Here is a 22,824-nt window from a genome sequence, read left to right on the forward strand (position 1 = left end):
ATGAGACACCACTGTAGAAAATCAATGTGTTAAGGATGAAAAACAACAAAAAGTAAAGATAGAAGTTTAGTACGAGTATTACTAGGCCTCATGTACACTGCAGCTGCTAAACGGATGTTTAGGAGCAGTTGGGAACTTTTTTCAGCAGCTCCTGAACTCTCCTCTGTTATCCTATGTGTACATGTACACACACAAAAAATTAAAGGAACACTTTTTAATCAGAGTATAGCATCAAGTCAATTAAACTCCTGGGATATTGATCTGGTCAGTGAAGTAGCAGAGGGGGTTGTTAGTTTCAGCTGCTTTGGTGTTAATGAAATGAACAGGGGCACTAGATGGGCAACAATGAGACAACCTCCAAAACCGAAATGGTTTTAGAGGTGAAGGTCACTGATATTTTTTTACCTACTCATCTTTTCTGCCTGTTTTTCACTAGTTTTGCTTTTGGCTAGGGTCAGTGTCACTACTGGTAGCATAAGGCAATACCTGGACCCTATAGAGGTTGCACAGGCAGTGCAACTCCTCCAGGATGGCACATCAATACGTGCCATTGCCAGAACAATTTGCTGTGTCTCCCAGCACAGTCTCGAGCATGAAGGAGATTCCAGGAGACAGGCAGTTACTCTAGGATAGCTGGACAGGGCTGTAGAAGGTCCTTATCCCATCAGCGGGACCGGTATCTTTTCCTTTGTGCAAGAAGGAACAGGATAAGCACTGCCAGAGGCCTACAAAATGACCTCCAGCAGGCCACTGGTGTGAATGTCTGACTAAACAATTAGAAACCGACTTCATGAGGGTGACCTGAGGGCCCGACTTTTAGTGAGCCCGGTGCTCACTGCCCAGGACCATGGAGCTTGATTGGCATTTGTCATTGAGCACCAGAATTGGCAGGTCCGCTACTGGTGCCCTGTGCTTTTCACAGATGAGAGCAGGTTCACCCTGAGAACATGTGACAGATGTGAAAGGGTCTGGAGTAGACATGGAGAATGTTAAACTACCTGTAACATCGTTCAGCATGACCGGTTTGGTGGTGGGTCATTGATGGTCTGGGGAGGCATATCCATGGAGGGACGCACAGACCTCTACAGGATAGACGATGGCAACCTAACTGCCATTAGGTATCTGGATCAACTCCTTGGACCCATTGTCAGACCCTACGCTGGTACAGTGTGTCCTGGATTCCTCCTGGTGCACAACAATGCCCGGCCTCATTTGCCAAGTGTTGCAGCCAGTTCCTGGAGGATGAAGGAATTGATACCAATAAATGTCCCCCACGCTCGCCTGACCTAAATCCAATAGACCATCTGTTAGACATTGTTTCGGTCCATAGGATGCCACCAGGTTGCACCTCAGTCTGTTAAGGAGCTCAGTGATGCCCTGGTCCAGATCTGGGAGGAAATACCTCCGAACACCATCCATCATCTCATTAGGAGCATGCCCCGATGTTGTCATGCATGCATACAAGCACATGGGGGCCATACAAACTACTGAGTACCATTTTGAGTTGCTACAGTGAACTTTCAGCAAAATAGACTAACCTGCTGCATCATTTTTTGTTTGATTTTCAGGGTGTCTTTGAATTCAGTCCTCTGTAGGTCAATTTTTATTTCCATCAAATGGCATCCTTTCATTCCGAACACATTACCCAGTCCATATCATTATAGATATCCAGCATGGTATTTTTCCCCATTGAGCTCTAAAGTGTTTTCTAAGTGTTCCTTTAATTTTTTTGAGCAGTGTAGTTAAGAGGAAGTTGAGGTTAAAGCCATTTTTTTTAAAAGCAGAAAAATCGCATTCAGGACTGTAGTTTACTGGCATTTCAAACGGCAAATGCTTGTAACTTCGTTTATGCGCGTTTGCGTTTTTATAAGCATTTTTAACCAGTTCCATACTGGGCGATATCCGACTCAGAACCCTCAAACATTATATATACATTTTTATTATTTTAGCAGAGACCCTGGGGAATAAAACGGCGGTCATTGCGATTTTTTTTTTTTTTTTTTGTCACACGGTATTTGCACAGAAATTTTTTAAACGCATTGTTTTTAGAAAAAAAAAACTGGGTTATGAATTAAAAAAACCAAAGCCCTAAAGTTGACACTTTTTTTTTTCTGGATAATGTGAAAGATGTTACGCTGAGTAAATAGATACCTAACAACATGTCACGCTTTAAAATTGTGCACACTCGTAGAATGATGTCAAACGTCGGTATTTAAAAATCTCCATAGGCAACGCTTTAAAAATTGTTACAGGTTACCAGTTTAGAGTTACAGTGGAGGTCTTGGGCTAGAATTGTTGCTCTTGCTCTAACGTTTGCAGCGATACCTCACATGTATGGATTGAACGCCGTTTACATATGTGGCTGCGACGTACGCATGCTTTTGCTTCTGCGTGTGGGGACGGTGTGCACTTTAAAATTTTCTTTTTTATTTTTGCACTTTCCCTTTTCATTTTATTTATTTTTGATCACTTTTATTCCTATTACAAGGAATGTAAACATGTATTATGAATAGTGAACGACAGGTCCTTTATGGAGAGATCTGGGGTCAATAAGACCTCAGATCTCTCCTACAGGCTGGAAAAAAAAAAGATTTTGGCTATCCAGCCGAGATCTGGGCAGTATTGAGAACTGCCAGGCTGGGTGTGACGTCGCCACATTGCGCCCGGGCCTCCTAGTGTCATAGAGACTGCCGGGGACCATCTGGTCATCGGCAGTCTCTATGGTGAACTTCTACCAGCGGTTGGTCAACTGGAGGGGGGGGGGTGTCCCTCCTGTAATAACGATCAAGCGGCTATACAGCCGCTATGATTGTTCTTATTGTGTGGGGAATCGCAGGCTGAAAAAAAAAATATCTGAATGATGCCTGCAGCTGCACCCATCATTCAGATATCCCCACTTAAAGCCCAGGACGTCATATGATGTACTGTGGTATGCAAGTGGTTAAAGGAAAAAACATGTTCTTTTTGAACATATTTGAAAAAAAAAAAAAAAAAGACCGATATCTGCAAGCATACTGCTCTCTGCTGCTGCTCTCTTCTTTAAGAGTGGCTGAAATAGTTAAATGGTAAGTCCAGGCAAAACCTAACTAAAGCCCCGTACACACGTAGCGATTGTCGGCCGTAAATATTTGGCCGCCGAACGATCGGCCGATTGTCGGCTTGTTAGTATGATGCTTCCGACAACCAACTGCGACTTTTCGGCCGAACAGAATCTGGTGTGCAGGCATTAAAATTTTTGTTGGCTAACACCAGAACGGCCGATTGTTCGCCAGTCAGTACAGAATTTGGCCGACAAACAGCCGATTAGCAAGACTGGGCATACTCAGAAAAGAAAAAACACGCGGAAAGTTAACCATCACATGACATCACTTCTGCAGTCCGCTGTTGTTGGCCGACAAAATTCGTGTGCAGTCTTTTGCAGTTTTCAGCTGACAGGACAGCACCGGACAAAAGACGGCCGATCGTTCGGCCCAACATTCGGGACGTGTGTACGGGGCTTTACACTAAGGGCTCTTTCACACGGCCGCTCAGTTTTTTATCTCCGCTGCGGCATTTTTTTTTTTTTTCACGGACACGGATGACACTTGTGTCATCCGCTCCGTATTTCCGCATAGCATCCCATTCGTTTGCGGATGATATACGGACATAGCGTTAGTTAATGGGGATTGCGGATGACACCGCTGACATCCGATTTTGCATCAGTTCCGTTTTTTTTTAACGGACGAAAAATGGGGTTCTGTTCCGTTCCAAAAAACGGAACAGAACTGAAAGGACACAAATCGGATGTCAGCGATAGCCATCCGCTGACATCCGCAATACCATTGACATACATTATGTCCGTATATCACCCGCAAACGGATGGGGTGATATACGGACATACGGAACGTCCGTGTGAAAGAGCCCTAAGCCTGCTCTGTGCCACAATGTAAACCTAATCTATCTAAGGCTCCATGTACACGGGACGTTAGAAAAAACGTCCTGCAAAGCTATTTCTGACGCCGGGAAAAAGCAGCTGTTAAACGTGCTTTCAGTAGCTTTTTCCATTTGCGTTATTGCACGTTTGGCCACGTTGCTTTTAGCAGCGTTTTTCTGCCTCCATTCAAAATCAATGGTTCCCTATGGGAGCCTATTGATTTGAATGGAAGGCGCACCGCAAGTCAGATCAGGATGATCCGACTTGCGGCGCGACCTGCACTGTGAGAATCTTGAGGGGGAACTCCACCCAAAAATGGGAAAAAAATTGCGTGGGGTTCCCCCCCAGGTTCCAAACCAGGCCCTTCGGGTCCGGCATGGAATTTGAGGGTAGCCCCACGCCGCAAAAACGGCGTGGGGTCCCCCCCAAAATCCATACCAGACCCTTATCCGAGCATGCAGCCCGGCAGGCCAGGAAAGGGGAGGGGACGAGCGAGCGGCCCCACCCCCCCTGGACCACACCAGGCCACATGCCCTCAACATGGGGGGTGTTGGTGCTTTGGGGCAGGGGGAGCTCTGCACCTCCCACCTCAAAGCACCCTGCCCCCATGTTGATGAGGACAAGGGCCTCATCCCCACAACCCTGGCCGGTGGTTGTGGGGGTCTACGGGCAGGGGGCTGATCGGAATCTGGAAGCCCCGTTTAACAAGGGGGCCCCCCAGATCCCGGACCCCCTCCCTGTGTGAATGGGTATTGGGGTACACTGTACCCCTACCCATTCACCCCATAAAAGATAGTGTATGTAAATAATGACAGGAGACGTTTTGGAAAGTTTATTAAAAATCTTCATCCGGCTCTTCGGGGTCTTCTCCTCTCCGGGGGTCTTCTGCTCTTTTGCTGTCCGCCCTTCTGCTATCCTCTCTTCTTGTCTTCTCCTCTCCGGGGGTCTTCTGCTGTCTTCTCTCCGTGGGGTCTTCTGCTCTTTTGCTGTCCGCCCTTCTGCTGTCCTCTCCTCTCCGGGGGTCTTCTGCTGTCTTCTCTCCGTGGGGTCTCCTGCTCTTTTGCTGTCCGCCCTTCTGATGTCCTCTCTTCTTGTCTTCTCCTCTCCGGTCTTCTGCTCTTGTGCTGTCGGCTGTCGGCTCTCCTTCTTCCTCCGGTCCTCCTCCGACGACGTCTCCAGCGATTATGCCGGCCTCTGGTCTCTGCAGCTTATTATATAGCCATTAGGGGCGTGGCCGCCAGATGACGTCATCGGGAGACCACGCCCCTTGTGTCACATGTGACGTCACATGTGACACAAGGGGCGTGGTCTCCCGATGACGTCATCTGGCGGCCACGCCCCTAATGGCTATATAATAAGCTGCAGAGACCAGAGGCCGGCATAATCGCTGGAGACGTCGTCGGAGGAGGACCGGAGGAAGAAGGAGAGCCGACAGCCGACAGCACAAGAGCAGAAGACCGGAGAGGAGAAGACAAGAAGAGAGGACATCAGAAGGGCGGACAGCAGAAGACCCCCGGAGAGGAGAGGACAGCAGAAGGGCGGACAGCAAAAGAGCAGAAGACCCCACGGAGAGAAGACAGCAGAAGACCCCCGGAGAGGAGAAGACAAGAAGAGAGGATAGCAGAAGGGCGGACAGCAAAAGAGCAGAAGACCCCCGGAGAGGAGAAGACCCCGAAGAGCCGGATGAAGATTTTTAATAAACTTTCCAAAACGTCTCCTGTCATTATTTACATACACTATCTTTTATGGGGTGAATGGGTAGGGGTACAGTGTACCCCAATACCCATTCACACAGGGAGGGGATCTGGGGGGCCCCCTTGTTAAAGGGGGCTTCCAGATTCCGATCAGCCCCCTGCCCGCAGACCCCCACAACCACCGGCCAGGGTTGTGGGGATGAGGCCCTTGTCCTCATCAACATGGGGGCAGGGTGCTTTGAGGTGGGGGGTGCAGAGCTCCCCCTGCCCCAAAGCACCAACACCCCCCATGTTGAGGGCATGTGGCCTGGTGTGGTCCAGGGGGGGTGGGGCCGCTCGCTCGTCCCCTCCCCTTTCCTGGCCTGCCGGGCTGCATGCTCGGATAAGGGTCTGGTATGGATTTTGGGGGGGACCCCACGCCGTTTTTTCGGCGTGGGGCTACCCTCAAATTCCATGCCGGACCCGAAGGGCCTGGTTTGGAACCTGGGGGGGAACCCCACGCAGTTTTTTTTCCCATTTTTGGCGTGGAGTTCCCCCTCAAGATTCTCACAGTGCAGGTCGCGCCGCAAGTCGGATCCGACTTGCGGTGCGACTTCCATTCAAATCAATAGGCTCCCATAGGGAACCATTGATTTTGAATGGAAGAAAAAAAACGTATAACGTGGCTGAACGTAGGTTCATCACGTTCAGTCACGTTTAGTCACGTTCGGCCGCGTTTCTGCGTTTGAAACGTCGGGAAACACACGTTCGAACGCAATATAATTGCGTTCTAAAAAAAGTCCCTGAACGCAACTGCCTGCAAATGACTGTAAACTACCATGTGTACATGGACAGATAAGATAACATGGAGCTGCGTTCAGGGACTTCTGAAAAAAACGCCCAACTGCTCCTAAACGTCCATTTCCAGCGTCCCGTGTACATGGAGCCTAACCCTGTAAAGCAAAAATCGCTGTACTTCCCTTTTCTGCACCCGATCTGGTCCGGATTGGTCTCCAGCGACGGCAGCTTCTCGTAAGACAAAATGCAACTTCGGAAGTGATTTATTGTAATGTCATGTATCCTTTTATTTCCGAGAATGCCTTGTCATGCCTTGTCACACTATTTTTTTTTTTTTTCTCGTGTGAATACTATTCTATTTACATGAAAATCCTTCTTTCTGTTCTACGAGAGAAATTTTTGTGCTTATCTATTTGGATATTTTCACATAGGGCTCTTTCACACGGGCGCTCCGTAAGTCCGTATTTCATCCCATTTTTTTGTGGATGAAAAACGGACATAATGCATGTCAATGGGATTGCGGATGTCAGGATGACCATCCGCTGACATCCAATTTTCATCCTTTCAGTTCTGTTCCGTTTTTTGGAACAGAACCCTATTTTTCTTCCGTTTACAAAACGGAAAGGATGCAAAATCTGGTGTCAGCGGTGTCATCCGCTGACATCCGCAATGCCCATAGACATACATTATGTCCGTATATCATCCGCAAACGATGGGATGATATGCGGACATACGGAACGGATGACACAAGTGTCATACATGTCCGTGAAAAAAAAAATGTGCCGCAGCGGAAGAAAAAATCGGAGCGGCCGTGTGAAAGAGCCCTTAAGCTGTCGTGATTGGCTCTTGAAAGCTGTGTACTAACAAATAGATTATCGGGACAGTTGCTCCCTCCATGGCTGTATAAGGGGAGGGGGTCACAGCTCTCTTGCTGGCGAGTGACACTCTGCACCGTTTCTCTCAGCAAAGGAGCGATGCCTAGGAAATTGGCGACTATTTTTTGCTGCACTTTTTAGTGATCCTGTCACTGGCGAATTGTTGCCAGCGACAAGATCTAAAGTGTGCCGTAGGCATCGTATCCTCATAGGGGCGCAAAAGTAATTGGTCTGTAGAATCCCTTGTGTTGAAGGCTGGCCATACATATCTAAAACTTTGGCCGATTTCTGCTGAATTGACTTAAAATTAAGGCGTGGGTGGCCCTGTTGGCACCACCTGGATGGACACGTCGATTATAGAGCCGGGTAGAGAACTTTCATTTGAAAAATTACTGTATCCCTTCCGTTAAAGTTACTGTTCAGGTCAGGGTTTCCCAACCAGGGTTCCATGGAGTCCTAGGGTTCCTCCAGAGGTTACGAGGGGTTCCTTGAGCAATTAACAATTTCTGCCTCTCAGATAAGTTCCCACTAACATTGAACTTTTTTTTAGCTACCTGTAAGGGATTCTTCCCAATGACCACAAACATAAGGAGCATTTTTCCCACTGACCCTCACGTTAATGTACCATGAGTTGTAGATATAGGAAATTTTAGCAGGGGTTTCCCGAGACTGGAAAGTTATTTCAAGATTTCCTCTGTTGAAATGGACTGGTTCAGATTGTCAGGCTGTTGCAGAGACAGGATTGCATGTCCAAATTAGGAGACTCGGTAGACATTCAATTGTTTTCCAATTTGGCTATTCAGTCCCGGTTCACACTTATGCGATGCGGGAACCCTGCGAATCTACTGCGGGTTCCTGCATCACATTCCCAGCGCAGGCAGTTAACACTGCCATTTGCAAATCGCTGGGGGTGTCAATTCAAAGTTTACGACACCCCCAGATCAGTTCACATATCGCAGTGCGAACTGACATTCAGACATGAATTGGATTGCATAAGTGTGAACCACCATGCAATCCGATTCTGGTGCGGACCCAAAAAAGGGTCCTGTGTGTGTGCCGAATCGGATACAAATTCAGCCATACAATCTGTGTGGCTGAATTCGCATCGCACAGACATCGCATGTGATTTTCAGAGCAGTGCGCTCCGAATCACATGCGATGTCTGCCATCGCACTAATGTGAACCGAGACTAATTATCTTGTATAAGGTGTTTTAAGTGTACCTTTCCATCTTACGCCTAAAATGCCTCTGCCTACCCTGGATTTTTCCATAAATGTGTGTATGCAAATCTCTGCTTTTGAGGGAAGTGTTGGGGCATCTTATTCCATCGGCAGAATAGTTTAGAAAACCTGCAACCAGTGGTCACCTGAGAATAATTCTCAGAGCCTCATTCACATAAACTTCTGAAACCAAACAATACTATACATTTGTGGCTTTATACTACCTTTGCGTAAAGCAAGTTATATTTTTGGCTCCAAAACATTTGGCCCCGTTGCTGACAATGACATGATGGAATGTTACAATCTTCTCTTTGTTTACGGTCATGTCATGTATGTCTCTACAGATGGTTGATTGTGGGGCACATGTCTTTACTTAACTTCAATTTCAATGAGCTTAATTAAAACCAAGAGTTTCAAAATCTTTTCTCACTCTTAAGGGGCCAGTAAACTTGCAGTACAAGTCACGGGTGGTAAAACATTCACAAATTTTAGTTCTAAGGCTCCATGTACACGGGACGCTGGAAATGGCCGTTTAGGAGCAGTTGGGCGTTTTTTTCAGAAGCCCCTGAACCCATCTACATTATATCTCATCTGTCCATGTACACCAGGTCGTTTACAGTCATTTGCAGGCAGTTGCGTTCAGGGACTGTTTTTAGAACGCAATTATTTGCGTTCGAACGTGTGTTTCACGGCGTTTCAAACGCGTCTGAACGCGATGACCCGCGTTTAGCGTTCACGTTTTTACATTTTAAAGGGGAATAATTTTTTTGACCTCTAGGAACGCTTCTAAACACAAACGCTGCTAAACGCGGGTACAAACTCGACCGGACGTTTCAAACGTCCTAAAAATTCCAGCATTCAAAGGGACTTTTAACAATGTCCCGTGTACATGGAGCCTAAATGTCCATATAAAGTAGATCCTATGGGAGTCCCTTTTCAAAAATCATAGCAGAGAATTGCCTTTGGCCAAGGCATGCCGCTGCTCCCCCTTGTTCGTTTTTGGGATCTAAATCTATTTTTCCTTCACATTTGTCTCTCTGTAATGTTTGTTGTATGGGTCTATTTGGGTGTTTACTTTCCAAAAGCATTTATGTTGCTATCATTCTTAAGCCCCTTTTCGCACGGGGTGGATTTAAGCCTCGTACACACGCAACGATTGTTGGCCAACTGATCGTCCGTCTTTTGTCCAGTGTTGTTGTGTTGGTTGAAATGTGCTCTAGACTGCACACTAATTTTCTCGGCCAACAACAACCAACTTCAGAAGTAATGTCATGTGTTGGTTTACTTTCCGTGTGTTTTTTCTTCTCTGAGCATGCCCAGTCTTGCTCATCTGATGTTTGTCTGCCGAAATCTGTACTGACTGACGAAAAATCGGCCGTTGTGGTGACGGCCAACAAAAATTTTATAGCCTGCACACCAGATTTTATTCGGCCGAAAAGTCGCAGTTGGTTGTCGGAATCATCATACTAACAAGCCAACAATCGGCCGATCGGACATTGGCCGAAAATTCACGGCCAACAATCGTTGCGTGTGTCTACGAGGCTTTAGTTGCAATCATCATGGAACCTGAGCTGATCCCCTGCTGATCGGAGAGGGCAGATGATACTTCCATGTCCACGCAGTGTCCACTTTGCTCTATGGGCAGCTGAGAGTAAATGGATTCCGCTTTCCGCTTACACCTGGCTACCTTTGATCCGCTCCACCTAAATGAAAAAGGATAGTCTCTTCTCCTGTGTTTTTTTTTTTTTTGTTTAATGTACCCAGAGGTAGGCGGGGGTAAACGGACACAAGTAGGGATTAATGGACCTGGACCTGATTGGAACGCCCGTCTAAAAAAGGGGCCTAGGTGTCAGTGTTGTAGATTATTTTGTTGCAGAATTGCTCTTAAATTTTTTGGCCCATGTTATGTACACGGTAATGGCATTGTGGGCACCTTGCTAGTGACCGAAGCAATACATTTTAAACTTGCTGTACCTTAACCTTTGTTCTCTGGAGAAACACTTGATTTTTTTTTTCCAGGTCTTGGGGAACCCTATCTAAAACATTCCTACAGTTAGCAGTACGTTGACGTGGTCTTTAAACTGTAGTACATTTTAAATGTAAAAATAAATATGGTGAATTTAACGTATCTGTAACCTTGGGCAGATCATTTTATACTACTTCCTCTGTACATCATTTGAAGTAATCCTTGAATAATGAATAGAAAAATTGACAGTATAAAAAATTGGTGTCCTCTAATATTAGGGGCCAGTATATAAGTGCCCCCTTGCATTATTGGTCAGTGTAGATAGGAGATCAATTTGCTATTGCTCACTGCTCCGAGATCCCTGAGCCACCCAAGAAGGAAACTTAAGGTTCCAAGCAACCTCAGTTGACAATGGCCAATCTATAGCCAGCTCCCTGTCCCTTTTTATACTTGCCTTCCCTTCTCTCATCCCTTGCTCCATTGCAATACAGTCCTAACCATGTGCGTCGGATAGTGTAAAGCCTATACAGAGTTGGCAGTTGACCATCCTGAAGCCAGTAAACTCCCCAACATGTTATCCTATGTGTCCATGCACACATAGGCTTTTATTAGCAGGGACGTTTTCAAGCTGGCAAAACAGAAGAGAAGCTTTTCAGCTGTAAAAAAAAAAAACTCTTTAACGCTGAAAAATGCAGCAATACACGGCTATCTGGCATTTGAGTGTTATTGAGCCTCAAGCTTTTGTGGGAGTATAGTTTTGCTAGCAAACACTGTAAAACGCTAATGCAAAAGTTGTGGCAAAACTTGCGTTTTTAACACGGCATTCCACAGCTAACGCTACTGGCGTTTTTAGAGCATCCAGTGTTGCGTGCATGAAGCCTTAGGAATTTCCCTCACCCTTTATTCCCTGGAGCCATTGTTGAATTTTACGAAGAGAGATCCCAGAGGACCGGAGGCCCTAATGTGTCTGATCTAAGGAGTTGGAATACCCTGGTGGATTATATACATTCGATTCATTATCGTTTTGGAGGTGAGAGTTCTAAGAGCGCTGAGGTGGCACTAATTGTATTTAGATGTGCACATCTTGAGATTCTCACTCGGTTTGGGGGTTCATGAACTCTGAAGATTGTATACTGCTATTGTCTTCAAGTGGACCATGTGTCTTAACCTTTTCCTGCCCTATAGCCGAAAGACTGCTACAGCGTGGGCTTACTTTGCCAGGGGGGTGTGCATGAATGTCCTCCCGTGATTGCACTGCCTACCCCCCCCCCCCTGCATGCGAGCTCTGGTTGAGTCCGAAGGACTCAGCGATCACAATCACAGCGGCTCTTTATCACGTGATCAGCTGTGTCCAATGACAGCTGATTATTATGTAAACCAAAGCCGCCTCACGAGAGGAGAGCTGATAACCAGTTTGTGTTAAAGGGACATCGGCACTGATTATCAGTGTCCTGATTATAAGTGCATTCCCAACAGTGCCCACCAGTGCCGCCTCATCAGTGCCACCTATCAGTGCCCACCAGTGCCACCTCATCAGTGCCACCTATCAGTGCAGGCTCATCAGCGCCCACCAGTGCCACCTCATCAGTGCACATCAGTGAAGAAGAAAAATTACCGGTTTATAAATAAAATTTAACCATTAAAAATGGTTTTGTTTTCAAAAATGTATTTATTTTCATTTGTTTAGCAAAAGATAAAAAAACAGTGGTGATTAAGTGCCCGTTCACATACGAGTGACGCTACTTCGGGTGGCGACCTCCGAGGTCGCGGTGCGAGCAGCGCGCCGCGACCTCGGAGCGGCCGCCACGGACTTCATAACATTGAAGTCTATGGCGGTCGCTCCGGGTCGCCCCAAAGAAGCTCCGGACCCTTTTTCTAAGTCGGAGCGACTTGTGTCGTTCCTATTAGAACCGGTCCGCAGCTTCCCTATGGAAGGCGACCTGTGAGGCGACCAGGTCGCCTCACAGGTCGCCTCAGTGTGAACCGGGACTAAATGCTACCAAAAGAAAAAACTATTTGTATGATCAAAATTTAATATGTTACAGACAGTGTTGCATGACCGCACAATTGTGCTGAAAAGCTTCAAAATGGCCTGGGCAGGAAGGGGGTGAAAGTGCCCAGTAGGCAAGTGGTTAAAGAGAGACGGTATATTTATTTGCAATTGATAACACAGCTTTAAGAAAAATTGTCATAGTATTATGTATATAAGCCTGCATTTGTTTTTTGATTTCATAGTATATATACTGACCACACAGTTTATTAAATCATGAGGAATTTAGCCAGCAGCACAGCACTTTTTTTTAGTATATATTTGCTTGGTTTGTGGGAACACCATAATGTTGGCAGCAGATGGGTATTGGCATCGTTTGTGTAAATTTGGGTTTCTTTTATTTTATTCACTGGTAGCGCAGGACTTGCATTTTCACAATTTTCAGGTCCTCTTGTGCCTTATGGGAGATATAGCCCTGATCTACATGGTGACAATGTTTTTGTTTTTACATAAGAATTATTGTAGTGAGAGAGATCTCTAGTATCAGCACCTACTCAAAGCTTGTATATTCCATTTTTTTTTTCTTCTAGTTCTGGACACAGCTGGACAAGAGGAGTTTGGAGCGATGAGAGAGCAGTACATGAGGACGGGAGAAGGTTTCCTCCTTATATATGCAATTAATGATCGAGGAAGGTACTGTATTAAAAAGAGAATAATTTTTCCTTTTTTTATTAATTATGTAGGTCGTCTGTATAAACCTAATCACATTATGTAAAGCATGGGTGTCCAACCTTTTTGGCTTCTCTGGGCCACATTGAGTGTAGAGAAATTTTCTCGGGCCGCATATAAAATATATACTATAGTTAAGGTATAGAAGTATTAAAATGCCGACGCGCCCCCCTGCACTAATCGAACACAAATGAAATGGAATCAGTATACTTTACTACTTATGAGCGATAATAAAGGAACACTCTAACCACCATGACCACTTCAGGTCATATATGCTGAAAATTAATGACCGCCGCCACAGCAGCTTTCACTTTAACTTATATGGTGTGTGACTGGCCGTGGCCGGCTCCCGAGACCCGCCGTTTGTACCTGTTGAAGACTGGTTGCTAGAATCGCCAGCCGCCCGCCTGGCATCTAGCAACCAGTGACGTCACGGTCCCGAGAGGAAAGCGAGGCTGAGAAGAGGACCCAGCATGCAGAGTGGAGGAAGATCTTTCTTGTCCTCCTCCTCGCCTATTACTGACTCTCTGGCTCCTCCCACCTCCTCCCTCCATCTTCTTCTGTATGGCCGCTGCGGAATGGAAGGACAGGAGCAGAACCAGAGTCAACCTGCTATCTGTGGGGAGCAGTGAGTGACACATGCTAATGGGAATTCAGCCAGTCCCTGCTGAACCGGTCAAATTTCAATCGGTGCATGGGCAGCTTTAGAGCTTCGTGGATTTCTGTTAGACTAATTCTCTCAAATTTCATCTGATTCCTGCTGAATGGGCCAAATATCAAGCCGTGGTTGGTCCTGTCAACACCACCTGGCTCAACAAACTTTGACTGAAAAATTGGCTAAGTGGAGTGGAAAATTTCAGCCGAACAATGACTAAATCCTAACAGATGCAGTCGCTATTCTAGACTCTGACACTGTTCCTTAAACGGGAAAAGAGACAGTGTCCCTTTACAGCTAGAGACAACCAGGCAACTAGCTTTCTTATACAACTTAAGTTGCTCAGTTTGTTTCCTTTAAACACTGGATAGTTTCAGTAAATACACATTTTGATCTATAATTATTGGTTCATATTTTTACTTTCTGTATGTTTCATAGTTTGATTATTGTATATCCTATAAACATTTGTAAATGTATTGTGTGTGTGAGATAACACTGGCCTGACAGAAGAGAGCATAGGTTCTGATGGATGAACAATGAAATGCGTCTTTAACCACTTGCCGACTTCCGACAGTAATCCTACTGCGGCAGTGCGGCTCCCCTGGGTCCAGCAACGTAGACCTACGTCGCTGGACTCCTAATGATCTCGGCGCCGCGCTCCTGCTGGGTTTAGATACAGCGGGAGTCGGGCCGGAGGAGTAGAGGCGGCGACCAAATCTCCTATAATGGTCCACTATGCCACTCATCTGCCCACAGTGCCTCCTAGCTTGCTGCAGAGTTCTCTGGCCCAGCATAGTGTCCCCAAGCTCCAACAGTGTCTCACAGTGCCCCCAGTCTCTACAGTGCATTACAGTCTACCACCGTGCCCCTGGAAAGTCCCCAGCCTCCTGGAAAGACTTATGGCCCCCTCCAGAATCCCCCACAGTTGCCCCTAGCACCCTCCGCCCCCCCCCCCCCCACAAAACACACTGGCATGATGTAGATCCCCAAAACTCCCTCAGAACCCTTATCCCCCAAAGTGACACCCAGCCACATGCAGAGCATTTTAGCATTTCAGTACAAATTCGGGACCTATATTAAGATATGAGCAGCACCAAGAACAGCTGGCTGTTAGGTTACACTAGTATTTTTCATGCCTTAATAGAGGTCCTTTTAGTACAGTGGTCCTCAACCATGGTCCTCGGGGCCCGCTAACAGGCCAGGTTTGCAAGATAACTAAATTACATCACAGGTGATCTCATTTCCTGCTCAGTGATTGCAGTATTCTAGTCTGCATCTCCCCAAGGTAATACTTAAAACCTGGCCTGTTAGTGGGCCCCGAGGACCGGAGTTGAGGACCACGGCTCTAGTACACAGAATCATCATGATTTTTATTAACCTTTGCTGCTCAAGCCCTGAAGAAGGGGGAGGCCCTTCTACCCTGAAACGCATTTGATACTCTTAACCAATAAATATTTCAAAAAGACCTTTAGTGATGTGAACTTTTGCACTAGGCACTCCTTGGTACACATCAAAGAATTAATGATCTGTATATCATGGAATGTGATGCCTAATTTCTGTTGGTATGTTCAGTTAGAAGTAGTCTGTTGATTTAAGTCATGTTCAATCTGAGCTGCAATGAGAGGGAACAGCACATTCACCGCACTACCTATGGCGACACAAGCAAACAATAGAATAAATGCCCTTTTAAAACATTAATAAAAAATTACATTAGAAACGCATAACAAAGACCATAGGTGTCTTTTAGTTATCTGTGATTTAAAGGGCAGAAATTAGACTAAAGCTATTGGAGGATATCATATATTGACATGGTTGTAGAGAAGCTATTCCCCGTTACATGAGAATATTCTGGTACCTAATTTTTGTTGATGTTGCAGCAAGGTAATAAAGCTTGGCGGCTCTATTGTCTGGATGCTTTAAATAGCCGCTTCCTAAAATTTTATGAGCACTAATTGGTCTCTCGGTATAATAGATGAGAATGAGAATAGCTGTTTGCTATTTAGAGCTCGTTTTTCTTTCACTCTGCTCAGGCTGTAATATTGTGGAACTAGCAGGATGATGTCATACTAAGTCTTTAATGACATCACTGCTGTGCAGCTGGAGACTTCTGATGGAAGTGTGGGAACAAGCTACTTGGGTTCTACTTTGTGGTGGAGGGAACTAATAGAGAGTGCAGAATGTAACTCAATGAGTCTTACAGGGCTGAGTGCAGCAGCACTTCTTCTGCCTTTTTTAACGTACTGTATTTTCTGGCGTATAAGACTACTTTTGAACCTCAAAAAAATCCCCCAAAAATGGGGGGTCGTCGGCGTAGTATAATATCTCCAAGGTAACCTAAGTATAAGTATTACCAGTAGATGTAATCTCTCAAGACGCTGGCTGTGTGGGAATCCTGTACCGGTATACCGTATGTACCGTAGCTTCGGCTACATACAGTGTACCGTGCTAAGCCAATCAGGGAGAGCGATGTATTCTATTATTGAATGCAAAGCCTGCTCGGATTGGCGGAGTAACATCAGCCCGCCTCTCTGACTCTGCCAATCCGAGCAGACTTTGCTTTCAATAATAGAATACATCGCTCACTGTGATTGGCTCAGCGTGGTATACTGTATGTAGCTGAAGCTACGGTACATACTGTATAGCGGTACAGGATTCAAGACAGCCAGCGTCTTGAGATTACATCTACTGGTAATACTTATACTTAGGGTACCTTGGAGATATTATGAGAGATTACATGTATTACAGTACTTGGGGTACCTTGGAGATCTATGAGAAATCTGATGTTTTTCAATGGTGTTGCCTTGCTTCGGAAGGGGGGGTAGTCTTATATGGCGAGTATAGCCCAAAACCTATGTTTTAACTTGAAAATTAGGGGGGTCGTCTTATACGCCGGAAAATACGGTAATTACCAATGACAGCAAGGCTGTAGAGCCACTGTCCATCAAAGCTATGTCCTATCAGTCAGTGCTGCTGATGAAGTAAGCAACTGGGAGACTGATGAGCAGTAGACTGTAAACGGGGCTTTTTTATTTTTGACCAGAGCGTGCGAACAAGTGGTAGCAGTGCTGTAAAAGGTAGCTGGGACTGCAGATTGTTGTCAGTGCCAGGATCATGCGATATTTTCATCAGAATTTATCGTATATAAAATGCACACAACTTTATAGAAATTTATTGTAGAGCCTATAAGGTGTTTTCTTATTTTGGGCTTACTGACAAAATAATGTTCCATTCACACTTCACGATTTGGAATTACGGGCACAATCGCCGCCATTCTGCTTGCGATTCCAAATCGTGTTGGCAATACAGTATTCATTCATTACAGTGGCCAGAATAAATGAATATCCCGGCCAGTAAGAAGAATGAATGAACACCCAGATGCTTGACGCACCTAAAAGCATTTACGTCTCCAGGGGAGGACAACAATAACGTTCTGTTGCATTATGCCTCAAAGTGGAAGTTCATCCTAGAATGAACTAATATATAAACCTTAAACAACCATATAACTACATGCACCTTGATGAATGCATAGCACCATGTTTCTGTTCAGCACCATCAGTTCTGTCTGTGCTTGTCTACCAATCGGCCCTGGAAACAGCCATTTACAAGCAACACAATGCAACTCTCCATGCTATCTATATCTTGTGATTGCAAAGCTTAACTGGGAAACAAGTCCTCTGTGCCCTGATGCTGTGTCATAGATGTAGATATCACAAAGGAGCTAAGCAACGCCATGAGTTGCAAGATTAATAGGAAAAACAGAGCCGCTCAGGTGTGTCAGTCCGACCTGGTGCTGGTGAGACCCGTCATATGGATGAAGTGCAAGAAAGTAGTGGAACCGCACTCAGGTAGATGAAAGTAAAAAAAAATACTTTTTATTCTTCAAATCATATATGAACAGACAGTGCAGGGAACAGGTAATCCAAGGTTAACGCGTTTCACGGCGCACACAGCCGCTTACTCATAACCGTTATGAGTAAGCGGCTGTGTGCGCCGTGAAACGCGTTAACCTTGGATTACCTGTTCCCTGCACTGTCTGTTCATATATGATTTGAAGAATAAAAAGTATTTTTTTTTACTTTCATCTACCTGAGTGCGGTTCCACTACTTTCTTGCACTTCATCCGGATGAGTTGCAAGATGTCACTGGTAAATGGCCGGAACATTCCAGTGCTAAAAATCAATACCAAGTGTAACAAGCTATTTAAACTGGACAGTCTCCTGCATAATGTCCCCAGTGTCACTTGGGCTTCTGTATAGTGGCACCAATGCCATTTCGGAGAATCTGCTGGCACGTTGTACCAGAGTGTCATGGGGTACTGCAAATCTGCCCATACATGACCAATGTCTAGATTGCCATCAAGTACCTAATGCATGGTCCCACCTATACAACCCATTTTCTTGATGTCCAGTTAGCTAAGTCCTTACATTCCATAATTGGTAAATCTGAAATTGTTTTGTACAGTTCTTCTCTATGGCTGTATAGTGTGTGTCCAGTGTTATAATATTGTGTGATCTCTGAGAGGTGATGTACAGCTCCAAAAAAAACATTTCTTCCTCTTTTCCCTCAGCTTTAATGAGATCAGCAAGTTCCACACGCAGATCCTCCGCGTTAAAGACAGAGATGAGTTTCCAATGATTCTGGTTGGCAATAAAGCAGATTTGGATCTTCAAAGACAGGTAATAAAATCCTCGAGACACATCATACAGTTTATGCTACAGAAAGAGGAACACAAAACTCTTATTTCTTCTACTTTGATTTGATTATCGTAATATAGTACAGTGGGTATATAAAATCATGTTTTGTTGCTTTGCAGCCTGAAATGAAGACACATATTTTTGGTTTTATCCAGCTGTATTTACTCAGGGCAACTTATAACATCCAAGTGAAGGCTATAACACCAATACAATGCAACCAAAAAGTATTCATAGCGCTTCACTTTTTTTACAGCCTTATTACAAAATGGATTATATTCATTATTTTCCTCAAAATTCTACAAATAATACCCCATATGACAACATGAAAAAAGTTTGTTTGAAATTTTTGCTAATTTTTATTAAAAATGAAAAAAATCACATGTACATAAATATTCAGTCTTTGCCCAATACTTTGTCTAAGCACCTTTGGCAACAATTATAGCCTCAAGTCTTTTTCAGTATGATGCTACAAGATTGGCACACCTATTTTCGGGCAGTTTCTCCCATTCTTCGTTGCAGGACCTCTCAAGCTCAATCTGGTTGGATAGGCAGTGTCGTTGCACAGCATTTTCAGATCTCTCCAGAGATGTTCAATCGGGTTCAAGTTTGGGCTCTCACTGGGCCACTCAAGGACATTCACAGAGTTTTCCCATAGCCACTCCTTTGATATCTTGGCTGTGTGCTTAGGGTCGTTGTCCTGTTGGAAGATGAACCTTCACCCCAGTCTAAGGTTCAGAGTGCTCTGGAGCAGGTTTTCTCTGTACATTCCTGCATTCATCTTTCCCTCGATCCTGACTAGTCTCCCACCATTCTTTACTGTAGGGATGGTATTAGCAGAGAGATGAGCGGTGCCTAGTTTCCTCCAAACTTGACACATGCCATTCAGGCCAAAGAGTTCAATCGTTGCTTCATCAGAGCAGAGAATTTTGTTTCTGTTTCTCATGGTCTGAGAGTCCTTCAGGTGCCTTTTGGCAAACTCCAGGCGGGCTGTCATGTGCCTTTTACTGAGGAGTGGCTCCTGTCTGGCCACTCTACCATACAGGCCTGATTGGTGGAGTGCTGCAGAGATGGTTGTTCTTCTAGAAGGTTCTCCTCTCTCCACAGAGAAATGCTGGAGCTCTGTCAGAGGGGCCATCGGGTTCTTGGTTATCTACCGGACTAAGGCCCTTCTGTCCAGATCGCTCAGTTTGGCTGGGCGGCCTGCTCTGGGAAGAGTTCTTCTGGTGGTTCCAAACTTCTTCCATTTATGGATAATGGAGGCCACTGTGCTCATTGGAACCTTCAATGCTGCAGACCTTTTTCTATACTCATCCCCAGATCTGTGCCTCCATGCAATCCTGTCCTGGAGGTCCTTGAACTTCATGGCTTAGTTTGTGCTCTGACAGGCACTGTTAACTGTGGAACCTTAACCTTAAGGCTGGCCATACATGTTCAATTTTCTTTTACACATTTTCTGTTAGATCTACCAAAAACCATATAATATGAGGTCAAAACTAAACACCACTTTCAATTGTATCCAATTAGGCAGGCCTCTGTACTACATAGTTGAAGGTAAATTTAAAGAAAATTGTATAATGTATGGCCAGCCTAACTTTGGGCCACTGTTAACTGTGGGACAGGTGTTTGTCTTTCCAAATCATGTCCAATCAACTGAATTTAGCACAGGTGGACTTGAATCAAGTTGTAGCAACATCTCAAGGATGATCAGTTGAAAAAGGATGCACCTGGGCTTCATTTTGAGTGTCATTGCAAAGGCTGTGAACACTTATGTACATTGGCTTTTTTCCGTTTTTTTTTTTTTTATTTTTTAATAAGTTTGCAAAGATTTCAAACAAACTTCTTTTTTGGAGTATTGTTTGTAGATTTTTGAGGAAAATAATGAATTCCATTTTGGAATAAGGCTGTAACAATAAAATGTGGAAAAAGTGAAGCACTGTGAATAAGTTCCAGATGCACTGTACGTCAATTTTTTTTCAAAAGATTCAAAAATCTGAATCACTGAGTTTTTCTTAACCCACTGTATGTGTTGGCGTGATTATTTGCTATATGTAATCGTTCATAGAATGAAATCTAACATGAATAGTAAAAAGACAAATCTTTGAGTGTTTCTTGTTATTGCCAGTAGGAAGAATATTACTGTCTGTTATCATGGAAATGTGCTTTTGGTTACATTTTTTTATTTGTGGTTTTGTGGATTTCATATTAAGGAAGTAATAGTTCGCACTTCCCTTTGCTGACTGGAATTTGTCGTTTACTACTTCTGCTTCCTATAAACAGGTGACCAAAGAGGAAGCCCTGAACTTCGCACGGGAAAACCGAATTCCTTATATGGAAGCCTCAGCCAAGATCCGATTAAACGTAGATGAATCTTTCCATGAGCTGGTCAGGGCAATCAGGTAATATGGGGGTTGTTAATCACCAGAAGCACTGATTAGACTTGAGTCATTAGTGAATCCAGATGTCTTTCCAATTAGGTGTGATTGCCGATGTTCCATCTGAGAGCTTAAAGAGAACCAGTCATTACTGACCTTAAGGAAGAATCTGTGACTATAGCCATGAGATGGATATAGTGAGACCCCAAGTCGCATGATGTGGAAATCCCATGTTAGTCCATGAGCGCTGTCTTAATTAGTACTACTGAAGTCACTCCAACTTTAGAAAAGGTTTCTGGACTACTTCAAGGCAACTGCAATCTGACTTGTGCCCATAGACTTTAATAGAAGTCGCATTCAAGTCAAATCCTCATTTTATGTTGATGTGATTTTGGATCCGACATTACAGGAAGATCACCCAGGCATTCAGTCGCATCAAAGTAGTACTCAAGTCGTGCGACTTTCGAGTCGCAGTAGTGTGAACTGAGGGTAAATGCTCACCTACCACACACTAGTAAGCTGATAATTAAAGCTGAACTACACTGCATCTGAGCACCACAATCCAAAAATACTAATTCATTCTTTTAATATTCAAAGCAAACTCCCCATCCATCCATCTATGTCTCCATGCTTTATTTTGTTGAGAAATCCCTTTACATAACGCCCCCTCTTAGCATTTCTGGCTGTGACCATCTTGAATAAGGGCAGAGGATGATGTAGCATTTACTTCCTGGAGTCCATCAACTCTTAGCTCAGGCATGCAAGGGTGTGCTTGGCTGGGATAACATCTCTTCCCCCCCCCCCCCTCCCCTCCCCTCCCCTCCCCTCCCCTCCTGAAGACTCCTAGGATGTATGACAGAATTTGCCTAGGCCTGGAAACCAGATAGTAACTGAAGAAATGTAAAAAAAGTTTAAAACAAATTTATATGATATACTTTACTATCTCTTTACCAATGCTAGCAGCATAAGGCCCCTTTCACACTGTCCGTTATCTCAGCGGGGGATCGATCCGCCGATCCCCCGCTGAGCAGGAGGATGACAGCTGTTCTACGCGCTGTGTGCGGAGACACAGCTGTCAGAGCCCCATACATCTCTATGGGGGAATCGGATGGGAACAGACTGTCTGTCCGTTCTCATCCGATCTGCTGGAAGGATGGAACACAAGGTTTCCATCCGTCCAGATTTGACGGATCGGATGTCAGCGTACATGTCTCCGCTGACATCCAATGCCCCATAGAGCTGTATGGGAGGACCGTTCAGATCCGCCAAAAAAACGGACAGGCGGATCTGAACGGTCCGCCTGTGTGAAAGAGCCCTAAGGATTAAAAAGTCAATGTTGATTGAGACAGTGAAGTCCTGCTTTGAGTTAAGCTGACCTCTTTTACTTGCATCTCTTAAACAAAAAAAATGACTATTGTGTATTTGAGCTGCAAGCTGCTTCTGAGTCATACTAAGCAGCTTCAAGTTGCATTAACAGTCTCACTGTATCTGAGCTGCACTGGTCCCCCATATAAGTAGACGCAAAACCCATGACCATGAGCCCTTAGAACACATGTATAAATTTAGAAGGTACGGACTATAAAGGTAAAAACACTTGACAGTCATCAGATGGTTCCTGCAGACAGCTGCCATGAAGAACTGGATAACAGTTATCATGAGTACTTATTAGATTGCCAAGCATGGTATATGTACAAATATATTATAAAATAACATTTTATTTGTTTTTATGCACCGCAGCGTGTTGCAATACACTGCAAAAATGCTTCAGGTCTTCCTTTTTTCAGCGTACATTAACAAATCACATTGGCGTAATCTGAACTTATGGGGCATAAGACAAATTTCCTTGTCTATGCATTGGACAATGCTACCTAACCTATTTGGTGGGAATGAGCTCTTAAGACCTCAGTTAGGTTCTTATGGTGCTGTCTATGTCCCGTCA

General features: G+C 44.8%; 1 protein-coding gene across 1 annotated transcript in view; it reads left to right on the forward strand.

The window, feature by feature from the left end:
• RRAS (RAS related) overlaps positions 1-22,824 on the forward strand; it is a 106,359-nt gene that overhangs the window by 69,806 nt on the left and 13,729 nt on the right. Inside the window, exons 3-5 of the mRNA XM_082273224.1 lie at positions 13,026-13,128; positions 18,387-18,495; positions 20,791-20,909. Coding sequence (XP_082129350.1) covers positions 13,026-13,128; positions 18,387-18,495; positions 20,791-20,909 — 331 coding nt within the window. The remainder of the gene's footprint in view (positions 1-13,025; positions 13,129-18,386; positions 18,496-20,790; positions 20,910-22,824) is intronic.

Source organism: Pelophylax lessonae (assembly GCF_965119305.1).
Source record: "Pelophylax lessonae genome assembly, chromosome: 12".
NCBI lineage: Eukaryota > Metazoa > Chordata > Amphibia > Anura > Ranidae > Pelophylax > Pelophylax lessonae.